General features: G+C 39.0%; 1 protein-coding gene and 2 non-coding genes across 3 annotated transcripts; 2 read left to right on the top strand and 1 right to left on the bottom strand.

The window, feature by feature from the left end:
* Positions 1-11767: 11767 nt before the first annotated feature.
* Positions 11768-11841, top strand: TRNAP-GGG (transfer RNA proline (anticodon GGG)). The gene has a single exon. It is a non-coding gene; the product is annotated as a tRNA-Pro (tRNA).
* A 139-nt stretch (positions 11842-11980) lies between these two features.
* TRNAW-CCA (transfer RNA tryptophan (anticodon CCA)) lies at positions 11981-12054 on the top strand. The gene has a single exon. It is a non-coding gene; the product is annotated as a tRNA-Trp (tRNA).
* An 8416-nt stretch (positions 12055-20470) lies between these two features.
* On the bottom strand, positions 20471-21955 carry LOC109786193 (AP2/ERF and B3 domain-containing protein Os01g0141000-like). The gene has a single exon (XM_020345558.3). The coding sequence runs from the start codon at positions 21857-21859 to the stop codon at positions 20798-20800; it is 1062 nt and encodes a 353-aa protein (XP_020201147.2). The 5' UTR covers positions 21860-21955; the 3' UTR covers positions 20471-20797.
* Between the last annotated feature and the right edge of the window lie 4690 nt (positions 21956-26645).

Raw genomic sequence — 26645 nt, 5'->3', positions numbered from 1 at the left:
ACATATAAGTCACCATAACAAGAACAAGATATTCTTCACCACAAACACACTTGCCCACTAAGAAATATATGGATGTTGAAACTGAGAGTAAATGAGGTCTTTTCACGGGTTTCCTCGTAATTTAAGCTTATGATTGATCTAAGTGTTCCTTTTCATGAAGTTACAATTTGAAATTAACACTTACTTTTGGCAAACTTTATCTATATAGAATAGGGGAACTATCTATAGTTATAAGATCATAGAACTAGTAGAGTGTTTTGAAGCTATAGTGATCATTGCTAATATGGTGGAAAATTTGACCGTCACTTAGTGATTGATATCCAAACCACCAGCTACCTTTCTGAACCTTGGTACTATGCCAAGATATTTAACCATCAAATGCCAAGATATTTTATTCTACATATATGATGTTTTGTGTCAACTGTAGCGTCGATGCTACATGAAGGGTTCAAGTGGTGTCTAGCTCCTCTACCACCACGGGCTGCCCTATTATTGATGCGACATTGAGAGTCTTACCTAGAACATACTAGCAAGATCATTGGCACCTTAGGAAGCTTAATGAAATTAATTGTTGAGCCATCTAGCAATTTATGTTCCTGCAAGTTGGTTGTTGTCATTGCATATCAATCCCACAAGTCGCCAACTAGCTAGAAAAATAAAGTGGACATACAGTAGTACTACTTATTGGTCCATGTCCTTTCCTTGAATAGATATACTAGTTGATGAGTGGTATTAATTGATAGTCGGCAACCATGACATCCATTTTGTAATGGGTACAATCTCTACCGTATTGTCTACACTATAACGGCACAAGACAGGCCTGCCTTTGATTCAACAAAGCCATCAATTGGCCAAGATTGCGTCTAACAACCACTTACACCAAAAATCACAAAAATCAAGGAAACAACAAAAGATACATAGTCCTAGAATAACTTACAACCTAAAGGCGATACATGAAAAAGAAAGGGAAATAAGAAAACCCAAGATGTAACACCAAGGACAAAGTTTCTTAAACAACAACCACCACTAGGGAGGTGAAAATCATGGAAGTAGTTCTCATCACCAGAAGAAACACATCTTCGTCCACTCCACAAAGTCCAGAACTAGGTTACTATACCCTCCGACCATACAACAAGATGCAAGTTCAAGAATGTCATTGCATGACAAAGACCAACACAAAATACCACAACACCGGTCTCGTAGAACTGAACCCGTTGAGACACCAGGCGCTCGCCAGCAGTGGTCTGACAACAACAACCATAGAGGAGAACCCTATAACCTATTGTCGGTCTCGAGGGCATCGATCCACCGGTGTACAGGTGGCACATCATGCAAACAAGGATGAAAGACTTAAAATTGCTTGTTCCGCCACAAGCCTATGTCATCACTGAATAACAAACCACCATCGGGCACCCCAATTCCTAACAAAGTGCACTAGCCTCACACGCAAAATCTAGACTACCAAGTTTCGAATGATGCGGCCATGCATACCGTGCGGCCAAAGTAACAGGATACCACCCATGCTTGTTGCTTGCTACAGAGTGGACACCGCCCTCTTCCCAGGCATCCACCCACCACGCGGATCCCAACCCCAACTAGAACGTAAAACTATGTTGACACCACCATTACATACATGCACAATTACCATGATGCATGTGGAGTTTAAAGCATGTTTGTAGCGTCCACACCAGCCAGATCTAACCGGAACCTAAGCTTGCCAACCGCCAGAGCACTAGATCCGACGGCTTGAGGGAGGCTACGACCCGCCCATGTAGGACCGAACCCTTTCCTGATACTAGCCCGTTGGGATAGGCAACTAGAATCCAGTAGGGCCTCATCAGCGCCAGATCGGGTGAGGGGATGGCGGCTGCCATTGCACCCCTGCCCTAAGCCAACTCACGCCGAGCCCTGACACCGCATAAGCGTGACTATAGGGTGGAATACGGACTTTCGCTGCTGCCTACCACTACATAGACTATGCCCAACGACGGCTATCGGCACTGCGAGTGGGTATCACACAAAGGGGGAGGGGTGACATTTCCGCTGCTAGGGTTTTCCCTCCGTGTCACCTGAGTGGATGACGCGATGGGGGGAGGGCGGAGGTTAAGATACATATTTAGGACACCTGGATGTTAACATATCGTCAAATCACATAAGCAAAACATGCCTTGGAATAAAAGAGTGATGAGACATATATTCCGAACAACATACATACAAAAATATATGCGTGTGTACTCGATCTTGGAATGCCATATTTGTGCATCTTAGATCCTGAGAAATCGCATTTGCATGCAAAATATGTTCGACCCTTTGCAACTGCAAAATACTATGGAGAAATATTACCAAATGTTCATGTACAATACAAAAAACTAACGAGTCAACTAACCTTGTGTTTTTTTCTTTTTCAAATGTATGTTGATTATGCTTTGTATATCTTTTGCAGGTGAACATATTGTAACATGTGGCACGTCTATGGCTTCAGTACCTTATATTTAATTTGTAGTGTGTGTAAATTGAAATCTGTGCATGCATCTATGGAAATAAGAAAAATACATTTAATCAACAAGGTATGTTAATTACTAAGGCAAATACTGCCAACTTTTATTCAAAAACATAACTTTCATATATTGATGTGAAACACTTTCATTTGATATTTAAGTGAGACTTAAGAAATAAGTACATTGGAGTAACTATTATAGATAGATGACACTCAAAGTGCCTTTCTCCTCCCGAGCACAAATGAGCTCGGTGAACAATAAAATAAAAAATTCAAAATAAATTCAAAAAATCCAAATATTTTTGGGGAGAAACATTGACAAAAGTTCTAAGTGCTTGCAAAAATTCGTCGTGGAATCGCATTCGTGTAAGGCGTGGCAAAAAAACAAATTCAGTGCTCCAAAATGCTTTTGAAAGTAGCATTTTCAGAGTACCGATTTTGTTTTTGCCACGCCTTCTAGGAATGTAACTCCATGACGAATTTTTGCAAGCACTTAAAACTTTTGTCAATGTTTCTCCTGAATTTGTTTTGGAATTTTTTGAATTTTTTCGATTTTGTTTTGATTTTACTATTCACCCGAGCTCATTTGAGCTCAGGTGCAGATACTCTGCGTCCGGATACTACCCCCTTTTTTGACGTGAAACTGTAGGCGAAATACCTACTCCAAATATTAATAAAAAGTCAGAATATAGTGCGGATGATTATTGGTGTACTTAAAGCTAAATATTTACAAGAATCTGATCACCCAGCTACTGAGTTGAGCATAAGAGGTCCTCTTGGCTTATGGAGTAGCAAATATATAGTTCATCCTTGAAAATCCTTCTGTATCCTAGAAAGGGATAGTGCCAATTTTGTTCTAGTTTCTGACAAAGAATGCTATTTGTATGAAGATCATTTATAGAAAATCATTAGTTCACATAACATCTTTTAAAGCATATACATACCTCTTGGATTCTGGTTATGTATTACTTATTGTGAAACATGAGAACACAAATGGAGAATTTAGCTATGTGAGTGAACTAATCAACTCAACTATAACAGTATCCAAGACCAGCAAGCAATTCAGATCTAATACATTACTTCTTATTTCTATCCATGCAAACCAAGATAATTTTCTATCTTTTCCAATTCAATAAATCTCCCATAGATCATTTTAAGGTGGTCATCAATCTACTTTTCTGCAGTGGTATATATGTCATCTACAACTAGAACAAATCTGGTAAAATAACCTATGATTAGATTGTTAGATTACTCAAAGCTCACAAACAAAAATAGAGACTAACATAAGCCTAACTGATCCTTGGAATATAGCATGTTCATAAGTAATCTCCTGATCATTTTGAAAAAGGGCAGTAGTCAGTTGTAACATAATAATCTCAAAAACAAAAAAAATTGTGGGGAAATTTCAACAACAAATTGATAGAATATGAATGAAGCTAGCAAGGTCTTAAACAATAGGGTCGTGAACACATCGCAAAAGAATTGAAGTATGTTCATCATTGTATTCATGATGATAAACATCAATTGTTTTTTTGTGGGGAGATGATAAACATCAATTGATAGGTACATATAAGTTAACTAGTAGAAGGTACATGCTATTCACCTGGTGTCTTATAATTAAACAGTTGGATTTTCAAAATTGACTATCATGTTGCCGCTGTTGTAAAGGCTTGTTGCTACGTTCGCGTTTGAGGCTTTTGACATGTAAATACTCGTTGATGGAATATTTAATTATGCACTACAGCAAACCGCTAGGGTGTAGGCGAGCAGCGCGTCTGGCATGTCTAGAAAGATCCAGATTGGCAATGTTTTGGCACGCGCCCGTACAACGCGAATAGAAGAAACATCAGTTTGGTATTGATAGACAGTGGAGATCCAACAAATCAACGGCTAACAACTTTGCTTGTACATCTCGGTGGAGGGGTAGTCCATGTTCGAAAATTGATGTACTATAGTAGTAGAGATGCACTCCTTTTGGGTATATGAAATACAAAGTCTAAGAATGATGAAGTTGAAGCAAACAATCGGTGAACCATGCATAGTTTCAATTATAGCCAATAGAGATCCACACAAGTGAAGGAAATATGCCCTAGAGGCAATAATAAAGTTATTATTTATTTCCTTATATCATGATAAATGGTTATTATTCATGCTAGAATTGTATTAACTGGAAACATAATACTTGTGTGAATACATAGACAAACAGAGTGTCACTAGTATGCCTCTACTTGACTAGCTCGTTGATCAAAGATGGTTATGTTTCCTAGCCATAGACATGAGTTGTCATTTGATTAACGGGATCATATCATTAGGAGAATGATGTGATTGACTTGACCCATTCCGTTAGCTTACACGGTCGTTTAGTATGTTGCTGTTGCTTTCTTCATGACTTATACATGTTTCTATGACTATGAGATTATGCAACTCTCGTTTACCGGAGGAACACTTTGTGTGCTACCAAACGTCACAACGTAACTGGGTGATTATAAAGGTGCTCTACAGGTGTCTCCGAAGGTACTTGTTGGGTTGGCGTATTTCGAGATTAGGATTTGTCACTCCGATTGTCGGAGAGGTATCTCTGGGCCCACTCGGTAATGCACATCACTATAAGCCTTGCAAGCATTGCAACTAATGAGCTAGTTGCGGGATGATGTATTACGGAACGAGTAAAGAGACTTGCCGGTAACGAAATTGAACTAGGTATTGAGATACCGACGATCGAATCTCGGACAAGTCACTACTAGAAAAAGGCCTACTAGTGGCGCACCAGTTTTGCCTACTAATGGCGCACTACTGGTGCGCCACTAGTAATTGATACTAATGGCGCACCCCTGGTGCTCTACCACGTTTGGGCAACCCTCTCAACAATTAAGAGATCCATTCGAAGAACACGGAGACTAATTTAAGTAAGAAGTCTCCCAGATAGGGGGACTTCTTACTTAAATGAAATTATTTTATTCTTTTAGTTGGAGTTGGTGGAACCTTAGGTGGTTCTCGGAAGAAGATAGCGAAAAAAATTATCCCTAAAGTCGAAACTAAAAGGAACGTATAAACCAATGCTTCCATAGATTCGATCCTGGTTTATTTACAATTATAACTTCCACACCTATTCATTTGTCATTTGGGAGAATTTCCCATATAAAGAAAGAAAAAGAGTCAAAGAAAGGATGGGAGATGTTTCCCATGTCAAATCAAAAAAGAGAGGTGAAAGATACTATAACAATGTGTATCAGACTGCCTGTTTCCTTGTAGTTGGATCTCCCACTTTTTGGAATGTTCCAAATTCCACTTGAGCATCCAAATCTGGATCAATACCAGCAAAAACATCTCGGAACAATGTTCTAGCGCCATGCCAAATGTGTCTGAAAAAGAAGAGCAAAGCAAAGGTAGCATGACCAAAAGTGAACCAACCCCTTGGACTGCTGCGAAAAACACCATCAGATTTCAAAGTCGCCCGGTCTAATTCAAAAATTTCCCCTAATTGAGAACGCCTCGCATATTTTTTTACAGTAGCAGGATTAGAATAACTTACTCCATTAAGTTCGCCACCATAGAACTCCACCGTTACACCTACTTGTTCAACACTATATTTGGATTCTGCTCTTCTAAAAGGAATGTCTGCTCTAACAATTCCCTCCTCATCTACCAAAACAACCGGAAATGTTTCAAAAAAAGTAGGCATACGGCGTACAAAAAGCTCACATCCTTCTTTATCTCTAAAGACGGGATGTCCTAACCATCCAACAGCTATTCCATCCCCATTGTCCATTGAGCCTGCTCTGAATAATCCCCCTTTTGCCGGATTATTACCAATATAATCATAAAAGGCTAATTTTTCGGGAATTTTAGACCAAGCTTCTGATAAACTAAGATTTTCGGCTAAACCATTGCTAACTCTTCGATATATTTCTTGCTGAAAGTATCCCTGGTCCCACTGATAACGAGTAGGCCCAAATAATTCGATTGGGGTCGTTGCTGACCCATACCACATAGTTCCAGCAACTACGAAATCTGCAAAAAAAAAACAGCAGCGATACTACTGGAAAGTACATTTTCAATATTGCCCATACGTAATCCTTTATATAGACGTTGAGGCGGACGGACACTAAGATGGAATAAGCCCACTAATATACCCAATGTACCCGCAGCAATATGATGAGAAGCTATTCCCCCTGGAACAAAAGGATCAAAACCTTCTGCACCCCACGCTGGATGTACAGCTTGTACTTTTCCAGTTAGTCCATAAGGATCGGATACCCATATCCCTGGACCATACAAACCCGTTACATGAAATGCCCCAAAGCCAAAGCAAGTCACCCCTGCAAGAAATAAATGAATTCCAAAGATCTTGGGCAAATCCAAAGAGGGTTTTCCCGTCCGCTCATCAGAGAATATTTCTAGGTCCCAATATACCCAATGCCAGATCGCTGCCAAGAAACACAAGCCAGAAAACACAATATGCGTACCTGCCACACCTTCATAACTCCAAATACCCGGATTTGTTACAGTTCCTCCTGAAATACTCCAACCACCCACGAATCCGTTATTCCTAAACGAGTCATGAAGGGAATTACGAACATACCTTGTCTCCACATTGGATCCATAACAGGATCAGAGGGATCAAAAACTGCTAATTCGTATAAAGCCATTGAGCCAGCCCAACCAGAAACTAGAGCTGTGTGCATTATATGCACCGCAAGCAATCGACCCGGATCATTCAATACGACAGTATGAACACGATACCAAGGCAAACCCATGGAAATACCCCTTTAGCAAAGAAAAATAGACGGCGATGTCGCTTTATTTTATCGCATTGAAAAAGACTATCCATATCCTATGTACCTAACACTTCTAGGGGATTCTGTGTCAGAAAGCGCGAATATTTATTTCATTCCATTAAAAATAAGAAGCCAATTCTGTTCATAAGAAGAAAGAGAAGCAAATCTATTCTATACTCGATAAGTGCCAATATGCAATGGGTAACTTGGCCAATTTGGAAAAAACGAAGAATAGATCGCTACCCCTCTTTGTTTAGCATTCGAATCACCCATTCCTTTTCCTTTATTCAATCTGTCTTACATTCCTTATATGTATAACCTTTCAATCTACGTATTAATAGAATCTATAGTATTCATATAGAATAAGAATAAAAATTAAGACAATAAACTGCGGTTCTTTCTTTCTGTTCCATTCTTACGTTTCCATATTAAAGTGTGGTTTTCTTACTTAAATTTAATAATATTAATCTAATATGCCCATTGGTGTTCCAAAAGTACCTTACCGGATTCCTGGAGATGAAGAAGCGACTTGGGTTGACTTATACAATGTTATGTATCGAGAAAGGACACTTTTTTTAGGTCAAGAGATTCGTTGCGAGATCACGAATCATATTGCAGGTCTCATGGTATATCTGAGTATAGAAGATGGAATTAGTGATATTTTTTTGTTTATAAACTCCCCAGGCGGGTGGCCAATCTCAGGAATGGCTATTTTTGATACGATGCAAACGGTGACACCAGATATATATACAATATGCCTCGGAATAGCCGCCTCCATGGCGTCCTTCATTCTGCTTGGAGGAGAACCCACCAAGCGTATAGCATTCCCTCACGCGAGGATTATGCTTCACCAACCTGCTAGTGCTTATTATCGGGCAAGGACACCAAAATTTTTACTAGAAGTAGAAGAGTTACACAAAGTTCGCGAAATGATCACAAGGGTTTATGCAGTAAGAACAGGCAAGCCTTTTTGGGTTGTATCCGAAGACATGGAAAGGGATGTTTTTATGTCAGCAGACGAAGCCAAAGCTTATGGACTTGTCGATATTGTAGGGGATGAAATGATTGACAAGCACTGCGATACTGATCCAGTGTGGTTTCCAGAAATGTTTAAGGATTGGTAGTGTTCGGACTTCTTGTAAAGTTATTTCACAGCTAAATTCGTGTTTTCCTCGATTTAATAGAAAATAGAAAGACTTCATGATGAGCAATCATCAGGTTAAGATGGATCTAAACCAATCCATTTTTTTCTATATACATACAACATGCCGACGGTTAAACAACTTATTAGAAACGCAAGACAGCCAATACGAAATGCTTGAAAAACGGCCGCGCTTAAAGGATGCCCTCAGCGTCGAGGAACATGTGCTAGGGTGTATGTGCGACTCGTTCAGATCATGACTTCAAACAAATATAAAAAAATTGAAGTATCCATGATTAGTACCAATGAATAGGATATAGCTTCTCTATCCTAGATTTCTATGGTATATGGAATTTATGGTTTCCTTTGGTGCAAATCCAATTATCTAAATTGGAAATAAGAAGCAATTCTCCCATTGGTAGCAAATGGTTATCCATTAAGCGGAGGAAATAGTAATAAAAAGAAAAAGGCTTATGCTCCTTTATCTTAAAAGAACGGACTAACAGGGTCAGCTACTTAGCCAACTTTCATAATTAAATACCGTCACTGTATGGATAACTCTTATTGTGAAAAGAGCTATTTACTCTATAATGGATAGGTAGAGCCAAAGAATGTGGACTATACAAGTTCGCAATACCTTTTGATGAAAGAAAGGGCTCCGGTGTATAGAGAGGGCCTCACCGTTTAAAAGGGAACCATAGAAACGATGGAACCCACTATTTTTTTAGTATTATTAGAATGAATTTGTTATTTCGTATAGAAATAACTGAACGGAGTGGAATAAAAAATCGTGGTTGGGAAGGTTACTATAGCAAAAGCCATTGGAATTAATATTTTATATATCGGAATAATTAGTTTTGTTATTAATGAGAAAAAGGGTGGCCAAAAGAAGAGAAATCATTAGTTATTCATTAAGGTTAATTTGATTCAATGACCAGAGTTCCGCGAGGATATATAGCCCGGAGACGACGAACAAAAATGCGTTCATTTGCCTCAAACTTTAGAGGGGCTCATTTAAGACTTAATCGAATGATTACCCAACAGGTAAAAAGAGCTTTTGTTTCCTCTCATCGAGATAGAGGTAGGCAAAAGAGGGATTTTCGTCGTTTGTGGATCACTCGGATAAACGCAGCAACGCGGGTATATAAAGTATTCGATAGTTATAGTAAATTAATACACAACATGTACAAGAAGAAATTGATTCTTAATCGTAAAATGCTTGCACAAGTAGCTGTATCAAATCCAAATAATCTTTACACGATTTCCAATAAAATAAAGATCATCAATTAAAGGTATAAATAAAGTAATATACTGGAATAATAAAAGTTGAATTCCCGGAGAGGGAACTCCGGGAAGATACAATAAATTAAGATTAAGTGGTAGGAATCAACGAGCTAGATTACTTTCTTTATAATATATATAGGTCTGGCCCTTTCGAATTCGAATAAAACATCAACAATCGGAACTTAAGTTCCGGTTGTTGTCTCTTAAATTTTGGTTGTTGTTTCTTAAGTTTCGATTGGAATTGTACTTTTGCGTTAATTGAGGAATATGTCTATTTTTTCTGGGTCTAGAACCTGTAATTATTGAAATTGACTGGGCTTGAAATTGCTTTTCGTTCTCATAGTTACGAAACGGTAAGAAAGATAAAATACGAGCCTGTTTTATAGCAAGAGTAATTAATCGTTGTTGTTTCAAGGTTAATCTATTTATTCGTCTCGATAATATTTTTCCTTGTTCACTAATAAATCTATTAATTAAACTCATGTTTCTATAATCAATTCGATCTCCCGGGCCAATCCGGGGACGCCTACAAAAAGGTTGTTTAGATTTACGAAAAGGTTGCTTGAATTTACGAAAAGTTTGCTTGGATTTACGAAAGGGTTGCTTGGATTTATTAAAAGTTTGCTTGGATTTACTAAAGGGTTGCTTAGATTTAAGAAAAGGTTGTTTAGATGTATACATGATTTATTCCTTATTTAAAATTTGAAAATTTGAAAATTCAATTCTTTATTTTATTAATTTAGGATCCAGAAGAAGTAGTTTTTCTTTGATCCATATCTTATTTGATTCATATTATAGTATATGAATACCCTCTATACATATGAAATAATATCTACCGGAAATCAGATGAGTTGATTTGTATTTTGTATTCTATACTATGTTTTCTTTATATATTAAATATGAAGTTCTTACTCTTTCTGTTGTTTGGAAAGATCGAACACACGATGTTCCTATTTCTTTATTTCGTGATGAGTCGTATGCTTGCGACAATAACGACAAAATTTTTTGAATTCTAATTGTCCGGGTGTATTGTGGCGATTCTTTTGAGTACTATATCTAGAAATCCCCGTCGATTCCTCATTGGCACCTTTTCGAACACAACTGATGCATTCCAAAATAACTCTGATTCTAACATCTTTTCCCTTGGCCATGAACCTCCTTTTCTTTTTGGATTGACTTAACTTAATTCTTCTACTTATTCTTTTATTCTTCTATTTTGAATCCGAAGAAGAAGAATAAAATTCATTAGAATAATTTTTTTATTCTTAAATTAAGTAATAAAAAATAGAGAAATAATTAAAGAATACAATCCTTGTCGAATTAGCAAAGATTTTGGTTCGAAATCCTTTCATTTAATTAGCCAGCCCCGCCTTTTCTATGCTCTGATTTCTGAGGCCTTATTTAGCTTGGGTACCCCTTTAAATTGAATTTCTATTTTCAAAAATGGGGTTTACCAAATTTTTAATGACTCTGAGGTTCAACCCAATCCATCTTTTCTTTCTTTTTCCTTCCGATACTAAAAAAAGATTGAAAAGGATCAAATTTTGTCATATCACGAAGAAATCTATCCCTCCCATAGCAATAACTAGAATTAAAAAAAGGGAATGACAAAGCATCTGGGAATAAACGATTAATTTCTATCCATAAACCTGCTAAAGCACCAAACCATAGACTACTTAGCACGGGTGCTACAGAGAGATATGTTTTTATATCCCGCATTGAAAATCTTCCTTCCTTGTTGGAATACATATATGATCATAAACTCTTGCCCAAGATTGTTATGCTATATATAAAATGAACCATATCGACGAAATTTTCCTATCCCTAAAAAAGAAAAAGATGACCCCTTCTTCCTATATATTAGCAAGGAAAAGTAATCCTTCTTTTATAGGCGAAATTATATTGGATTTTATATGTATATAATTCCTTAATTATATGAGACCAAAAAGAAGAAATGACACGAGGGTTCTATATATAGATAGAGAAAGAAAGAAGAAGAAAATTATGATGTGGAAAAGAAGACAGGAATTGTGTACAATGGCATTGTACAACAATTTAATTTGGAAAAGGGATGTAGCGCAGCTTGGTAGCGCGTTTGTTTGGGGTACAAAATGTCACAGGTTCAAATCCTGTCATCCCTACCTATTACTTCTTTCTTCTTTATAGGCAGTAGCGACGAGATCAATTAAAGTAAAGTGGTTATAACTTGAATTTGTGGAGACTATACGTACGTGAGATACATTAGGAATAGAAAAAGATTTTCTTTTTGAATGAATGAAAGCGCTCTTAGTTCAGTTCGGTAGAACGCGGGTCTCCAAAACCCGATGTCGTAGGTTCAAATCCTACAGAGCGTGATTCCATCTATTTTATGTCGAAGCAGAGTAAAATAACTTAACAAAATTGAATTGTAACTCCAATTTCAATTTGACCTCCTCTCTGGTCTGGAGGAGGTCAATCGAAAAAAATGACTCAATCAAAGATCCAACTGATCCCCACGCCTGTATTGCAAATACGCAGTCACGAATAATCCCGCTAAAGTAATAGGAATTAGGCCTAAGACGACTCCAAGTAGAAAAACTTCATTCGATTTGTTCGAGGGGATAAAAAAAGAGGTACGATCTATCCCTAAATAGTACTCTAAATTATCCACGAACCTCAATGACCAAGAAAAGAATTCCTAATTAGTCTGGAAAAGAGTCGTAGAATGCCAGGAATCCCAAAGAAAGATTTTTCTTTTCTGAATTATAATTATTCAGTCAATTCAAATAAGGCGTATCTTGTTCAAGCCAATAAATAGAGCTGGGGTTATAGTTAAAGCAGCCAGTAGAAAACCAAAATAACTAGTTAAAGTAAGCATGAAAGAGTTAAATTCCATTTATTTATTTTTACTACACTACATATGTTGGTAAAGCATTTACCTAAGTTATGGAAAATTCATAATTCATCAGTTATTTTAGATAATACTAAAAAACAAGGTAGAGTAAGATACAGAAGTGTAAAAGAAAGTGGATTCATTAGATGATACATGAGTCCCTAATTTCGAATCAAGAGATTTTTTGTGGAATTTGTCAATTGAGTAAAGTAATAATATTAAGAACTAGATCATCTAACCCCATTGAATTTCATTTTTTCATTCAATTTTCAGGGAAATTTTTGAATAAGAGATAAATAAACAATTGAATTTGAAAAAAAAAACTTCTTTCTATTTTGGATAATTTCTTTTTCAATAGGACCCTCTTTTTGGAGTGAACGATCGAATATTCCCCTATTCCTTCTTATTTTAACTGATTGTATTCCATATGGAATAAGAGGAGAACAAAAGCATTCCACGACCTGCCAAGGGGCTGTTAAAAAAAGCTCTTCCTTGAATTTACTTTATTTTTATTCCTTTTTCGAACTCCAACCAAAGTAGATTCGAAGACGAGTCACTTCAATTATCCTTTTAAGTTCTATTCTATCTTCTGTCTTTCCCTATTTCATCTCGTAAAGTTCCGCGCTCGCAGTTTGGTCAAGAAAGTTAGACCTAATCCAACAAACAATACATAGATGAATTACGAATATGAAAGGATAGATTTCACATATACTTGTCCTTGTATTGTGTCAGTATGAGAATATCCTTCCTAAATTATTTATCCAAACCTATTGATCATTAACATAGATTTTCCCAAGATTTTGGCTGCTATTCCGAATTACTCTATTATTCCGAAGCCAATGAAAAGTAAGTAGAACCTACAAAAATGGGGTTTTCTATTGATGCCTTGAACAACATATAGCTTACCTATAGACAAAAAAATAAAAAAGTAATTCTGTTTCGGAACCAGGCAAAACCAGATTGATGTGCCATAGGAAGGATAGCTATACTAATTCGGTATACTCAAAATACACCTTTGGTACAAAATTGACAATCTCACAAGGATGAAATATCAGTAATTTTCTATTTACTGGTCGATCCCATCTTTTACAGAATCAATTCCTTTTTTGAATGTACAAAATTTTTGGGAGTTCAGCATGTCTGGAAGCACGGGAGAATGTTCTTTTGCTGATATTATTGCCAGTATTCGATACTGGGTTATTCATAGCATTACTATACCTTCCCTATTCATTGCGGGTTGGTTATTTGTCAGTACGGGTTTAGCTTATGACGTGTTTGGAAGTCCTAGGCCAAACGAGTATTTCACGGAAAGCCGACAAGGAATTCCGTTAATAACCGACCGTTTTGATTCTTTAGAACAACTCGATGAATTTAGTAGATCCTTTTAGGAGGCCCTCAATGACCATAGATCGAACCTATCCTATTTTTACAGTGCGATGGCTGGCTATTCACGGACTAGCTGTACCTACTGTTTTTTTCTTGGGATAAATATCAGCAATGCAGTTCATCCAACGATAAAACAAATTCCAACTATAGAACTATGACACAATCAAACCCGAATGAACAAAATGTTGAATTGAATCGTACCAGTCTATACTGGGGTTTATTACTCATTTTTGTACTTGCTGTTTTATTTTCCAATTACTTCTTCAATTGAGAGAAAGAAAGAGACTAATAAGAATTCTCTTATCCCATTTGGAAGGATACCATCCTTATAACTACCCATGACTGTTTTTGTCTCTAGCATGACCAATTGATAAAATGTGGAGGAAAGTAGGGGAAATGGCCGATACTACTGGAAGAATTCCTCTTTGGCTGATAGGTACTGTAGCTAGTACTGCTGTGATTGGTTTAGTAGGTGTTTTCTTTTATGGTTCATATTCTGGATTGGGTTCATCTCTATAGTAATCGGAGGGACCAGATTGTAAACATGAAAAAGTAGGAGCTTAGCGGGTCCTTACCCCCCTTTATCTGATTAGAGCGGAAAGGACCCGTGGAATTTTTACTCTTATAACGCGAATTGAATCTATTCGATTCACTCTTATGAAGCAACAAGAAAAAGAGATCACTCGAGGATCCAATATCTTATTCCACGAAGGAAGTATCCTGAAAATCCTTGACTTAGTTTCGAGTAATAAACTAATAAAACCTTAATCAAAACTATTCAACTAGCCTAAAAATAAAAAAACCTTCAATGGAAGAGTTTACTTTTTTTTGCAAAATTTCTGTAAATTTGAAGTTGAACTTAATTAAACAAGCCAAGCAATTTGCTCACAATCACAAGAAATTTTTCCCCCGCCATATTTTCTTCCCCTCTGTTTGTCCACTACCTCGGCTAAACCTAAGCAAAATAAAGAGAGGTCCAAGAGACAGACCCGAATAAAGAAGAAATAGTAATCTTTGACGAATTAGGAATAAAAAGGATTCTTATTTTGATACAAGAAGAATCGACACAAGAAAAAGGCTTTTTCTTGTGCCGAATAGACGATTAAGAAGACCTGCAATCCCTCCGAAAAGGAATAAATTTTAATTTTATTGTTCTCGCCTTTGCCTTGGATTATCTTCTTTTGCATGGGATATAAATAAGGAATTCCAGACATCTCATAAACAAAAAGCAGTCTAAACAAAAAAAGGATTTCCAAAATAGATCATAGATAATTCTAGCAATTGCCAATAAATCGAGGCTTTTTACCAACTTGATGGTAAGAAATCCCGGGACCTAGAAATTCATTTCGTACAATTGAACCTTTTCAAACTGTTTCTTTTTGAGAACCAAAAAAACTTGTGCCAAAATAATGGATGCGAAGAAGAACAAAAGGCCTTGGACACGTAATGGATCCTGAAGCACGATTTCTGCGTCCCCCTGACCAAAACCTCCCACATTAGGATTGCTTGTTAATGGTTGATCAAGCTTGATGGATTCCCCCTCTGAAACAAGAAGTTCTGGTCCGGGAGGTATAATATCAATCACTTGGCGTCCATCTGATGCATCAACTATGGATATTTCATAACCCCCCCCCCTTTCTTTACGTAGTATTTTTCTTACTATACCTGTTGACGTAGCATTATAGACTGTATTGTTACTCTTGCTACCATCAGGATAGATCTGTCCTCTTCCTCGGTTTCCCCCTACATATATGGGATATTTTAAGAAATGAGCATCTTTCTTCGTAGCAGGATCAGGGGAAAGAATGGGAAAGACAATTTCACTATATTTCTTACCGGGAACAGGGCCTATCACAAGAATGTTTTTTTTATCGGGACGATAACTCTGAAAAGCAAGATTTCCTATCTTTTCTTTTAACTCAGGGGAAATATGATCGGGCGGCGCTAATTCGAATCCCTCGGGGAAAATAAGAACAGCACCTACATTCAACCCTCCCTTTTTTCCATTAGCAAGAACTTGTTTCAATTGCATATCATAAGGAATTCGAAGAACTGCTTCAAATACAGTATCGGGAAGCACAGCTTGGGGAACTTCAATATCGACGGGCTTGCTAGCTAAATGGCAATTGGCACATACAATTCGTTCAGTTGCTTCTCGTGGGTTTTCATAACCCTGCTGCGCAAAAATGGGATATGCATTTGAAATAGATGTTTGAGTTATTACGTATATCATGATCGATACAGAAATCGATCGAGTTATCTGTTCCTTTACCCAAGAAAAAGTATTTCTATTTTCCATGTCCAATCGCAGATCCCAGAATTTCTACAATAAATTAGATAGGTAGCTAAGCTAATCTAGTTCCCTATACACGAATCTGTTGTCATTCTACTGCAACAGTTGTACTGCAATGATGAATACCTTAAAGTAGGTATAAATAGAAATAATTTTGCTAAAATGGAACAGGGCTTTCTTTCTAAAAAAGATGCTTGCTAATTTGATTAATATTAATATCGGGAGATCAAATGAATTTATGCTTCACTAATTGAATGATAAATGACTACAAGCGAAGGAGATAGACGATTTAAACAAAAAAAGACCCAAAATTTCAAACATGTATCTAGAATTACTGGAAAAGTACAAACAAAAATAGTGAAAATAAGCTCGTTAGGAGCCCATCCAAAATCGTTGTAGACCCAACGAATTACTAGTTCCCAACCACGGGTGGAGTGAAATCCAACAAAAAAATCAGTAACTAAAAGAATAAAAAAAGCTTTTATTGAGTCATTTAAATTATAGAAGAATTCCTGAACCCAAGAATTCAAAATGACAAGATCCTCTTTACCCAGAAAAAAAGAACCACTTAGAATAGCCACACAGATTATATTTGTCGCGAAATGCAAAATGGTATGGAGATGATCCTCATTATTTATTTTGACCCATTGTATTATTTCCTTGTGTATTGGCCTGTAGGAGGTTTTTGTACATGTGTCTTTAGTTTCCCTTTTATCATCTCGTCCAAGAGAGAAAGTTCTTCTAATTATATGAATCTTTCTAGAATCCTTTTCTCTTGAATATCAGTTAAGAGAGTTTCGGATTGCCTGGTATTCCACCAATTCTTAATCCAAAGTTCCAGACATTTGTTAAATGAGGAAGAGACCCCCCAAGGCAAAAGTACGATAAATACAAGATATAGTAAAGAAGGCAATGCTTTCTTTTTTTCATTTTTGATCCGTAAATGGAGTTGTTAATGAATATGCTTCATTCGCTGACTCTATTCCATTCCCTGACTCTATATGATGATATTTCTATTTCATGATATTTCTATTTCTTTGAAGAAAAAACTACATAGGTTTGATACCCTGTATCTATTCTTCTTTTTTGTATATTAGTTAGTAGTGGAATTTCAGTGCATTGGGTTCTTTCTTAGATCTAGATGGAATGAAATAGTGAAATAGAATTAAAAAAAGCCCTTTCGGATGAAAAAAGAAGAATAGTATGCGATATATCTCACTTGGATAAAGAAAAATTAAAAGCAAATTTCTCTTATCCTCGTTTGTTCCTTCCTTTAGATAAATACTTAAAAATCCCCTTACAATAACAAATCCAATTTAGAAGGGACTTCCTCCCCGTGTTGAGAAAACTTTTCTTCTTCCAATTCTTCTTTTCTTCATTCAACTCAGTTCAAAAAAGATACCTCAAAATACTTCAATTGGTACGCGCAAGAAATAGGCCAATTCGGCAGCTTTTTGTTCAATTTCTCGTGGAGTAAAAAATTGATCATCAGTACGAGTCAAGGGAATGATCCCCTGGCCCCGGATTTCCATATAAAGAATACGACGAGGATAAAGACCCTCTTTAACCTGAATTCTAATTGATTGGATATCCCGCATAAGGAATCGAAGGAAGACGCGACGTACTAATGGCGCACCCCTGGTGCGCCATTAGTATACCAGATACTAATGGTGCACAAGGCGCCATTAGTATAGCCCACGGTGCGCCATTACTATCTGACTTAGTAATGGCACACCACATAGAAGTGCGCCATTAGTAACAAAAAAAATTCAAATATTTTTTCAGAAATATTTTTTTCAATTTTTTTTTGTTTTTTTCTTAATCTCGGGTCAGTATGGCTTAATCTCGGGTGAATATGCTTAATCTTAAGTCAAATCGCACTAAGTGGTCAAACTTCCTAGAAGGTCACCCATCCTCACACTACTCCAGCCTGAGCACGCTTAACTTCGCAGTTCTATCCAACCCCAGCACCACCTCACTTAGCAGCCACTTGTTGATATATCTATCATATCAATCCTATTAAACCTTGTTGATGTCTACGACTTTGTTCATATTCATGAGTATGATGAAATTTTGAAAAATATTTCAAACTTCCCTGTCATATTACCTATCATTTTAAAAAAAATACCAAAAAAAAATTCGAAACCAATATTTTTTTTCTGTTACTAGTGGCGCACCTAGCAAACGGTGCGTCACTAGTAAGTTTGAAATTTTTTGAATTTTTTTGCCTTTAGATCTTGAAAGCCCCGTACCTTTTTTCTGTTAGGTTTTTGAGGATTTTGAAAATGTTTAATGAGGTTCCCCCTGTTAAATTTGGATGTATCTTTTGGAGTAGATGATTTTTCATATAAAAAACTTTTTCATCCGAGTTCGTATGCAAAAGTTATGCCCATTTTACAAATTCTCGAGAGATTTTGCAAAAAAATCGAAAATTCATGTTTGTAAATTTTGCTAACAACTAGACCACATATCACATGGGAATCTTATTTTTTTTATCTTTTTTACATTTCTATCATTTTCTTTTATTTTTTAAAAAACTAAAAAGGCGGTCCGGGGGGTGCATTCGCGGGAATGTTTGGGCCAAACTACTAATGGCGCACCGTGAGAGTGGTGCGCCTTTACTAGTTCAACTAGTAATGGCGCACCACACCCACGGTGCGCCATTAGTAGTTTAAAAAATAAAATAAAATAAAAATTTGAAGAAAAAAATTGAAACATATTTACTAATGGCGCACCGTGGGAGTGGTGCGTCATTAGTATTTGCACACTAATGGCGCACCAACACATGGTGCGTCATTACTATTTAGTAATGGCGCACCACATGCATAGTGCGTCATTAGTGTCCATATTGGCTATAGTTGTTTTTGTAGTAGTGAGTAACATACCGATGACAAAGGGAACAACGTATGCTGTTATGCAGTTTGACCGATAAAGATTTTCGTAGAATATGTGGGAGCCAATATGAGCATCCAGCTTCCGCTATTGGTTATTGACCGGAGACGTGTCTCGGTCATGTCTACATAGTTCTCGAACCCGTAGGGTCCGCACGCTTAAAGTTAGATGACAGTTATATTATGAGTTTATGTGTTTTGATGTACCGAAGGAGTTCGGAGTCCCGGATGAGATCAGGGACATGACGAGGAGTCTCGAAATGGTCGAGACGTAAAGATCGATATATTGGACGACTATATTCGGACATCGGAAAGGTTCCGAGTGATTCGGGTATTTTTCGGAGTACCGGAGAGTTACGGGAATTCGTATTGGGCCTTAATGGGCCATACGGGAAAGGAGAGAAAGGCCCCAAAGGGTGGCCGCACCCCTCCCCATGGACTAGTCCGAATTGGACTAGGGAGGGGGGGCGCCCCCTTCCTTCCTTCTCCTTCTCCCTTCCCTTCTCCTACTCCAACAAGGAAAGGAGGAGTCCTACTCCCGGTGGGAGTAGGACTCCCCCCTTGGCGCGCCCTCCTCCTAGGCCGGCCGCCTCCCCCCTTGCTCCTTTATATACGGGGGCAGGGGGGCATCCCAAAGACACAACAATTGATCTCTTGATCTCTTAGCGGTGTGCGGTGCCCTCCTCCACCATAATCTACCTCGATAATATCGTAGCGGTGCTTAGGCGAAGCCCTGCGTCGGTAGAACATCATCATCGTCATCACGCCGTCGTGCTGACGGAACTCTCCCTTAAAGCTCGGCTGGATCGGAGTTCGAGGGATGTCATCGAGCTGAACGTGTGCTGAACTCGGAGGTGCCGTGCGTTCGGTACTTGATCGGTCGGATCGTGAAGACGTACGACTACATCAACCGCGTTGTGCTAACGCTTCCGCTTTCGGTCTACGAGGGTACGTGGACAATACTCTCCCCTCTCGTTGCTATGCATCACCATGGTCTTGTGTGTGCGTAGAATTTTTTTGAAATTACTACGTTCCCCAACAACAAGATGACTTCTCGAATTTATGATAAACTCAAGCAGCATAAAGCAATAAATGCCAAAAATGGGTGCAATTGAATATGACAATGACTAATCTATGCATACGACTGAATTAATGAAATCGATTGTAACAATCCAGGGCCAGCAAGCAATTCAGCGCCCAATTTTTTTTCCTGCATGCATGTTGCAAAATACTGGTTTAGTAAACATTTTTAACTGCTTGCTCATATAGTGGCTGAGCGGATATCAATTGGTGTAGCAAAATCAATATTGCCAATATATTAAGCAGTGAACAAATTTTCATTGAAACATACACAAACACATCTCTTGATGAGAAGGCAGAATGGAACTTTTTAATGTGCCAAAATGATAGTACATACATAGATGTGCAACAAACATCGTCGGGTTACTATGACCTCTCTAGCTAGAATTCCTAGTTATGCACACACACATAATTACATATTACTACAACTCAATTTGCAATCCGACTTGAAATTGAGTTCTCCAGAGAATTTTATCTAATCCACGAACAGGATCAACATATAGGAGTATATGTCATTTAACAACAATAAGAAAAGGGAGGAAAAGTATAAATATATAGAGCTGTATGTGCAGATGCTATAAGACGAAGGCACCTAGGGCAGGAGAGTGCTGACCGTGTGCCACGCATTGCCTCTTGAACAACTCCGGCGGGCCATGCTCCGCCGTCGCCGCTCGCCCCCTCTTTACTCCGGCGATGTCAACACCGAACAGCCTAACGACGCGGACTTGTTCTCCTTTGGCAGTCTCCACTACCGGCAGCGGCGACGCCGATTTGCCACCGTTCACGGTCGTGTTCTTCTTGCAGTTGATGAAGAACTGCTTCTCCTGGCCGTACGCCGAGCACGAGAACACGATGGAGTCGCCGGCAGCGAGGCCCTTCTCCCGGACGAAGCGACTCCAGCCCTTTGTGAGCACGTAGCTCTGGCTGCTGTTCCAATACGAGTACCGGAACCTCCACACCTTCCCCTCACCGTCCTCAAAGTTGAGCAGCACGCCGTTGCCGGTGGTGGTCGTCGTCTCCGGGGTGCGCTTCAGAGGGAAGTGCTTCTCGGCGTGTTGCTTCGGCACCACGAGGCGATTGAGCTTGCCGACATCGCTTGGGGTCACGGCCTTCTCGAAGAGGGGCTCCCGCGCCCACGATGGCGTCGGCTGCGCGCGCGTCCCCATGCCGCGGCCGCGTCGCAGACCCTGGCGGAGCTCGTCGGCGTAGGTGTGCTTCCGGAGCATGTCGACGATCTCGGCCTTTGAGTGCGCTGCCAGGAAGGCGAGCTCCGGCTCCGCGGCCGCGCACGGGAAGTTGGTGGCGGCATCGCGGCCGCGGTACCTGAGCGCGGCTACATCGTAGGCGCGCGCCGCCAAGTCCTGGTCCGCGAACGTGCCGAGCCAGACGCGAGCGTGGCGCTCGTAGATCTGGGAGCCCCACCGCCCGTTGGGCTGCGGCACCACGCCCTTGAACCGCGACAACGCCAACTGCGCCGATGTCGACCGCGAGGTCACGGACTCGTCGGCGATGGCGACTGGCAGGCTCAGAGCCATCGGCGATCTTCCGGCGGCGCCTGACTCCGTCGTGGCCGTGGACGCGCTGGAAGAGTACTGGGAGTAGTGCTCCACCGTGGAGCTCAGGATTTCCACCCCCATGGCTGCTTGCTTTTCTTTGGTTTCTTGGCGTGTGTTCTTGGAGTTGTGTGTTTCTTAGCTGTTCTAGCTAGGGCTGGACCAAGATGAAGGTGGTTGTTGTGGGGTGTGTACACATGTGTTGGTGTATATATAGATATTGTGGGGATGCATCTACCTGTGTACACGATATGTGTGGAAGTGGAGTAATATTTCCGGGCATATCCAGTTTTTGGTTAATTTGACGTGATTGGTGGAGATTTTATTTTTTGCACCCTCACAAAGCTCCATATTACATGTGATTTTCTGCCGTGTAGCAAAAGCATGGGAGCTAGATATTACTTTATTTAGCAACTTGGATGTTCATGTATTGGTTTATGGTAAAATGTTCTTGATGCATGTAGTACAATATGGTGGCTATCCATAACCCGCATGAATGAGTAAAAATGGCCAAGTGTAAAAAAATGTCACATTGTCAAGAAGATATGCATGAACAATATACTTTTGGTACGTACTGTGTTAAAAATTATCATGCATAATGAATACACTAGCTCTATTCCCAAAATAATGTGTAGTCAAGTTTCTTTACAATTGACAACAAAAACCTAAAAAACTATATTTGAATTTCTTAGCTATAATTGTATCATTGATTTCTCACAATAATACTTTTGTGCAACCTAAAAGAAAATGTCTACCTATCCAAAATAATAGTTTCCCAGTCTTTTCTAATTATTTATGTGCATATTCGTACACATATTTTTGGTCAAATTAAGTCGCTCATTCGAGAATGTGGAAAATCTAAACATCGTCTGTTTTAGAAACACATATTAGTTTTCTCATATTTTCTTTCTTCTTGTTTGTCATGTACTTTGTACTTTCTTACTAGGACCTTTCGTTGATCTTCGTGATCTAGAAAGGACATGCTTTATTCACACCTTCATAGTTCATACTATATACCATCGACGAATCGAACACTTTTGATTTTTCTTAAATCAAACCATGTCCTCAACAGGCTAATTTAGTTCTTGTAACATGGTTATAGTTCTAGCGTTTACAAATTTTGAAGTTACTAAATAAATAAATAAATAAATACAATTTTACTTGCTTGAGTTTATCGTGCCGCCAAGCAAAAGAAAAGCATCAATGCTGAAAAGAACAGCTTACAAAGAAAAAGAAAATCCCAGGCCATTCAAAAATGATCTGCCTCGTGGCAGTATCCATAATCTGACTACAAACACTATGGCATGTGACCGAAAACTAGAATTAAATCTAGTTTGTAGAATATTTCATTAGTGTGAGTCAGCTTTTCACGTGTACATTTAGGTTTGGACAATTAAGATAAGAACATAAATTTGGTTATCTGGTCAACCCATTCAACCCTTGTTAATTTGTATTTTCCAATGTTGGACATGATCCTCTCGGTTGGCTAGGGATTATGTATATACCAGTGCATAAGGATTAACTGAGCCTAATCCAACTATGAAAAATATTGGTGGTTTCAAAGGGAGTGTGAATCTTGGTTGGAGTTGTAATTAATCACAAAACTAAATGAATTATTGTAAAAGCCAAAACTCTTGTTAACTGAGGGATACTTTTTCTGTAATGGGATAGCATTAATTCGGAGTCATCACACATCGTCTTTTTTTAACAGGGTACAATCAAAGTCACTCACATACACTCATCCCTATGAATGCACGCACTCATTCCTATGGATGCACGCATTCACACCCTAGCCTTATGAGCACCTTCGAGAGACTGTGCTGGCATAGCATCTTGAGATTGACGAAGTCACCATAGGTGTCTCGTAGTCAACGGGAACGTCTACTTCCACTGAACGAACATCGCTGAATAGCCTAAAATAAATCCAAGAAAATGCGAGCACCAATATCAAGTCTAGGACTTGAATTCTGGTCAGATGCGGATACCACTGTCCTCCTAACCATCCAACCACAGGTTGGTGTGCACAAGCCGTCTGTTTGGTACTTATTAAACGGGTGCCATACATGCGTAAACAAAACTAGCAGCTTTACTAATTGTTTTATTTGATAGTTGTTCCTTTTCCACACATATGATTTGTCTACACAATATAATTAGATGCTAAAACAGTCTTTGCAACGATACAAACGTTCTTTTCCACACATATGCTATCTCATTTGATGTGCACGTGTATGAAGAAAGTCTAGGCCTGTGTCGTCATCGAGGAATAGGTATGCATGTAACGTCACCCTTTTTCTTGAGTTTGATTATTGTCAGTTTTTTATAGGCAACTAGTGTTGGCAATTTCACAAGCAAGTGATGGACTAAGTTGCAAAAGATTCTACTCATGGAGCCAAAAAATTGTGAAGTATTATGCAAATGTTACCAAAACAAAAGGAAGCATATTTAATTTCTAAAAAAGTAAGGGAAGCTTTATTTTCTTGTGGCCAATACTAGTATTGGATTTGACGACTTAACGAAGTGGAGATAGGTCAACTAACTCGATTAACTAATTATAAGGTGAGTGAGAGGGAAGAAGGTTCTTAGAAAGAGAGACTCAAAGAGATGTGCCGAGGATTGTGAGCACCCAATAGTCTACTAAATTCTTTGGTTGTATATGCATGACCAGACGACCTTATGTCTCCGTGCATACCCTTTATTAATCAAGTTTGATATGTTAAAATAACCTATGAAAAAGCACCATCGTACATTTTTCTCTATCTTTATCTGAACAAAAACCGTGTGGCTCATGTGAATGCAGAGTGTTATAAGAGGTCGTGAGGTGCTGAAGAGTGCTTGCATGGCGAAGTTCTTTTCCAGATGTCCGAATAGTAGATAATGAGCACATCCAATTTTGTTCGAAAAAATGTACTTCCTCTGTAAACTAATATAAGAGCGTTTAGATCACTAAATTAGTAATCTAAACACTCTTATATTAGTTTATGGAGGGAGTATGTATGGGATTTTCAGAAAACATTGATGGACAAAACCGCCGTTGATTTTTCCATGGGTTGGAGACTGGAATTGCCGGCGGCGTCTAGGAGTCTTGTCCTTGCCCGGCCCGCTGATAGCGGAGCAGCAAGCAAGGTGGTGGGCAAGTGGCCGAGTGGACAGGCCAGAGAGCTCACCTAGATCCCAGCCGAGTCCATTGCATGCACTCCCGTGGAGTAAAGCATCCGGGCCCATCATATGTAGTACGTCTCCTTTTGTCGTCTCTCGTCGACCTTTCCCGATTGCAGGAAACCCAAAAAAAAAAATCCAAAAATGGTATGAGAAAAATGGGCCTCAGGCACGCTGAATTCGGATGTGGTGGATCCTAAGGGCATCTCCAGTGCCGACCCACAAAAGTCTCCGGTATATATATCTGTTTTTATGTCCGAACGTCGTCCACGGATGTGATGTCGAAGTGAGCTATCCAATTACACGAACGAGACCGACTGCGGCGGGTGAAAAAATTACATAATTAAAAACTTCTTTCGAATACGAATTCACTGATATAATTTTTGCTCCCGCCGCAATCGGTCTTGGTAGTTAAATTTACGGTCAAAGTTGAAGCACGGAGATAGAGGAAGCACTACATTTTGGAATGGAGGGAGTACTAATCACAAAGTATCCGATGAAAGGAGAAAAAGTAGGTGAAGACAATGCATGTGGTGGCCTATTTGTAGTGTGGTGTCCGGTTGGGATGAGAGGGGGGCATGCATGAGAAGAGAGAATGGCAATGCGGAGGCTTTTGTTTGGTCAAATGAATGTCCAGACTCCGGTGTAGCTTTACCGTGTTTGTCTGCACTTTGCCGAAAAATGAACATTTGAACCACTTCATGCACCGATGCAGGATCACATTGTATTGCAAAAGTTAACACAAATGCCTAATCAAACATATACCGGAGCTTTACGGTCTCGTTTGGAGATGGCATAAGACCGGTTCAATGCCAAATTGGAAGACCGGCTCGCTAAGTTCCTGGCGCCACAAGAAAGAATTCCCGAGAATTCTGATCATCCAAATAATTAACCGAATTAAGTGCCAAAGCTATTACAGCTCTTATCTTCAAAAGCTAGCCCGGCCTGAACTCGAAGGTTAGAAAGCGCCATGGTGAGTGGCGGACGTCGCCGGATTGGTCAACGGCGGGGAGAGTAGGGACGCAGCGGAGTAGCCAGCTCGTTCTCCAGTTCTGTTCTGGAGATAATGCCACTCGTTTTAAAGTTTGTTTTCTCAGGAATTGGAAATTCAAATTCTCAGTTTCCTCAAGAGCGTGAGCTTTAAAATCTACATTGATGACAACATTGCAAATGATTCCTTCAAACCGAAAGTCCTTTCCGCTCCCGAGCTGATGAATAGTAAAATTGAAAAAAATGAAAACAAATCAACAAATTCTGATTTTTTTTGGCAAACTTTGATAAATGTTTTGAGTCCTTGTAAAATTTTAACATGAAATGACATTCGTAGAAGCCATACATGGCAAAATAATCAAAATCAACACTCGGAGATGGTTTTATAAAAATAACATTTTTGGAGCATCGGTTTTCACGATTTCCATTAATGTCACTTCATGATAATTTTTTGCAAGCACAGAAAACATTTTATCAAAGTATCAGTATTTCTTGAATTCTTTTACTATTTCTTTCGATTTTACTGTTCATCAGGGAGCATATCAGCTCGGGACCAGATCAAACATTATTTTTTTTCCTTTCGGGCGATGGAGGCTCAAGAATGGAGTATTGTTTCACGATCAAACAAGCAGAAAACATCATTTGCAAACGAAAAACGATTCCTGCCTGTCGACCGGCTAGGAAATGCACCAGTCGCTTCATTCGCCCACAGCTCCCCCACTCT

This window comes from Aegilops tauschii, chromosome 3 (assembly GCF_002575655.3).
Source record: "Aegilops tauschii subsp. strangulata cultivar AL8/78 chromosome 3, Aet v6.0, whole genome shotgun sequence".
Lineage (NCBI taxonomy): Eukaryota > Viridiplantae > Streptophyta > Magnoliopsida > Poales > Poaceae > Aegilops > Aegilops tauschii.
Note: the sequence above shows the minus strand (reverse complement) of the source record. Positions and strands in the feature narration are given on the sequence as shown.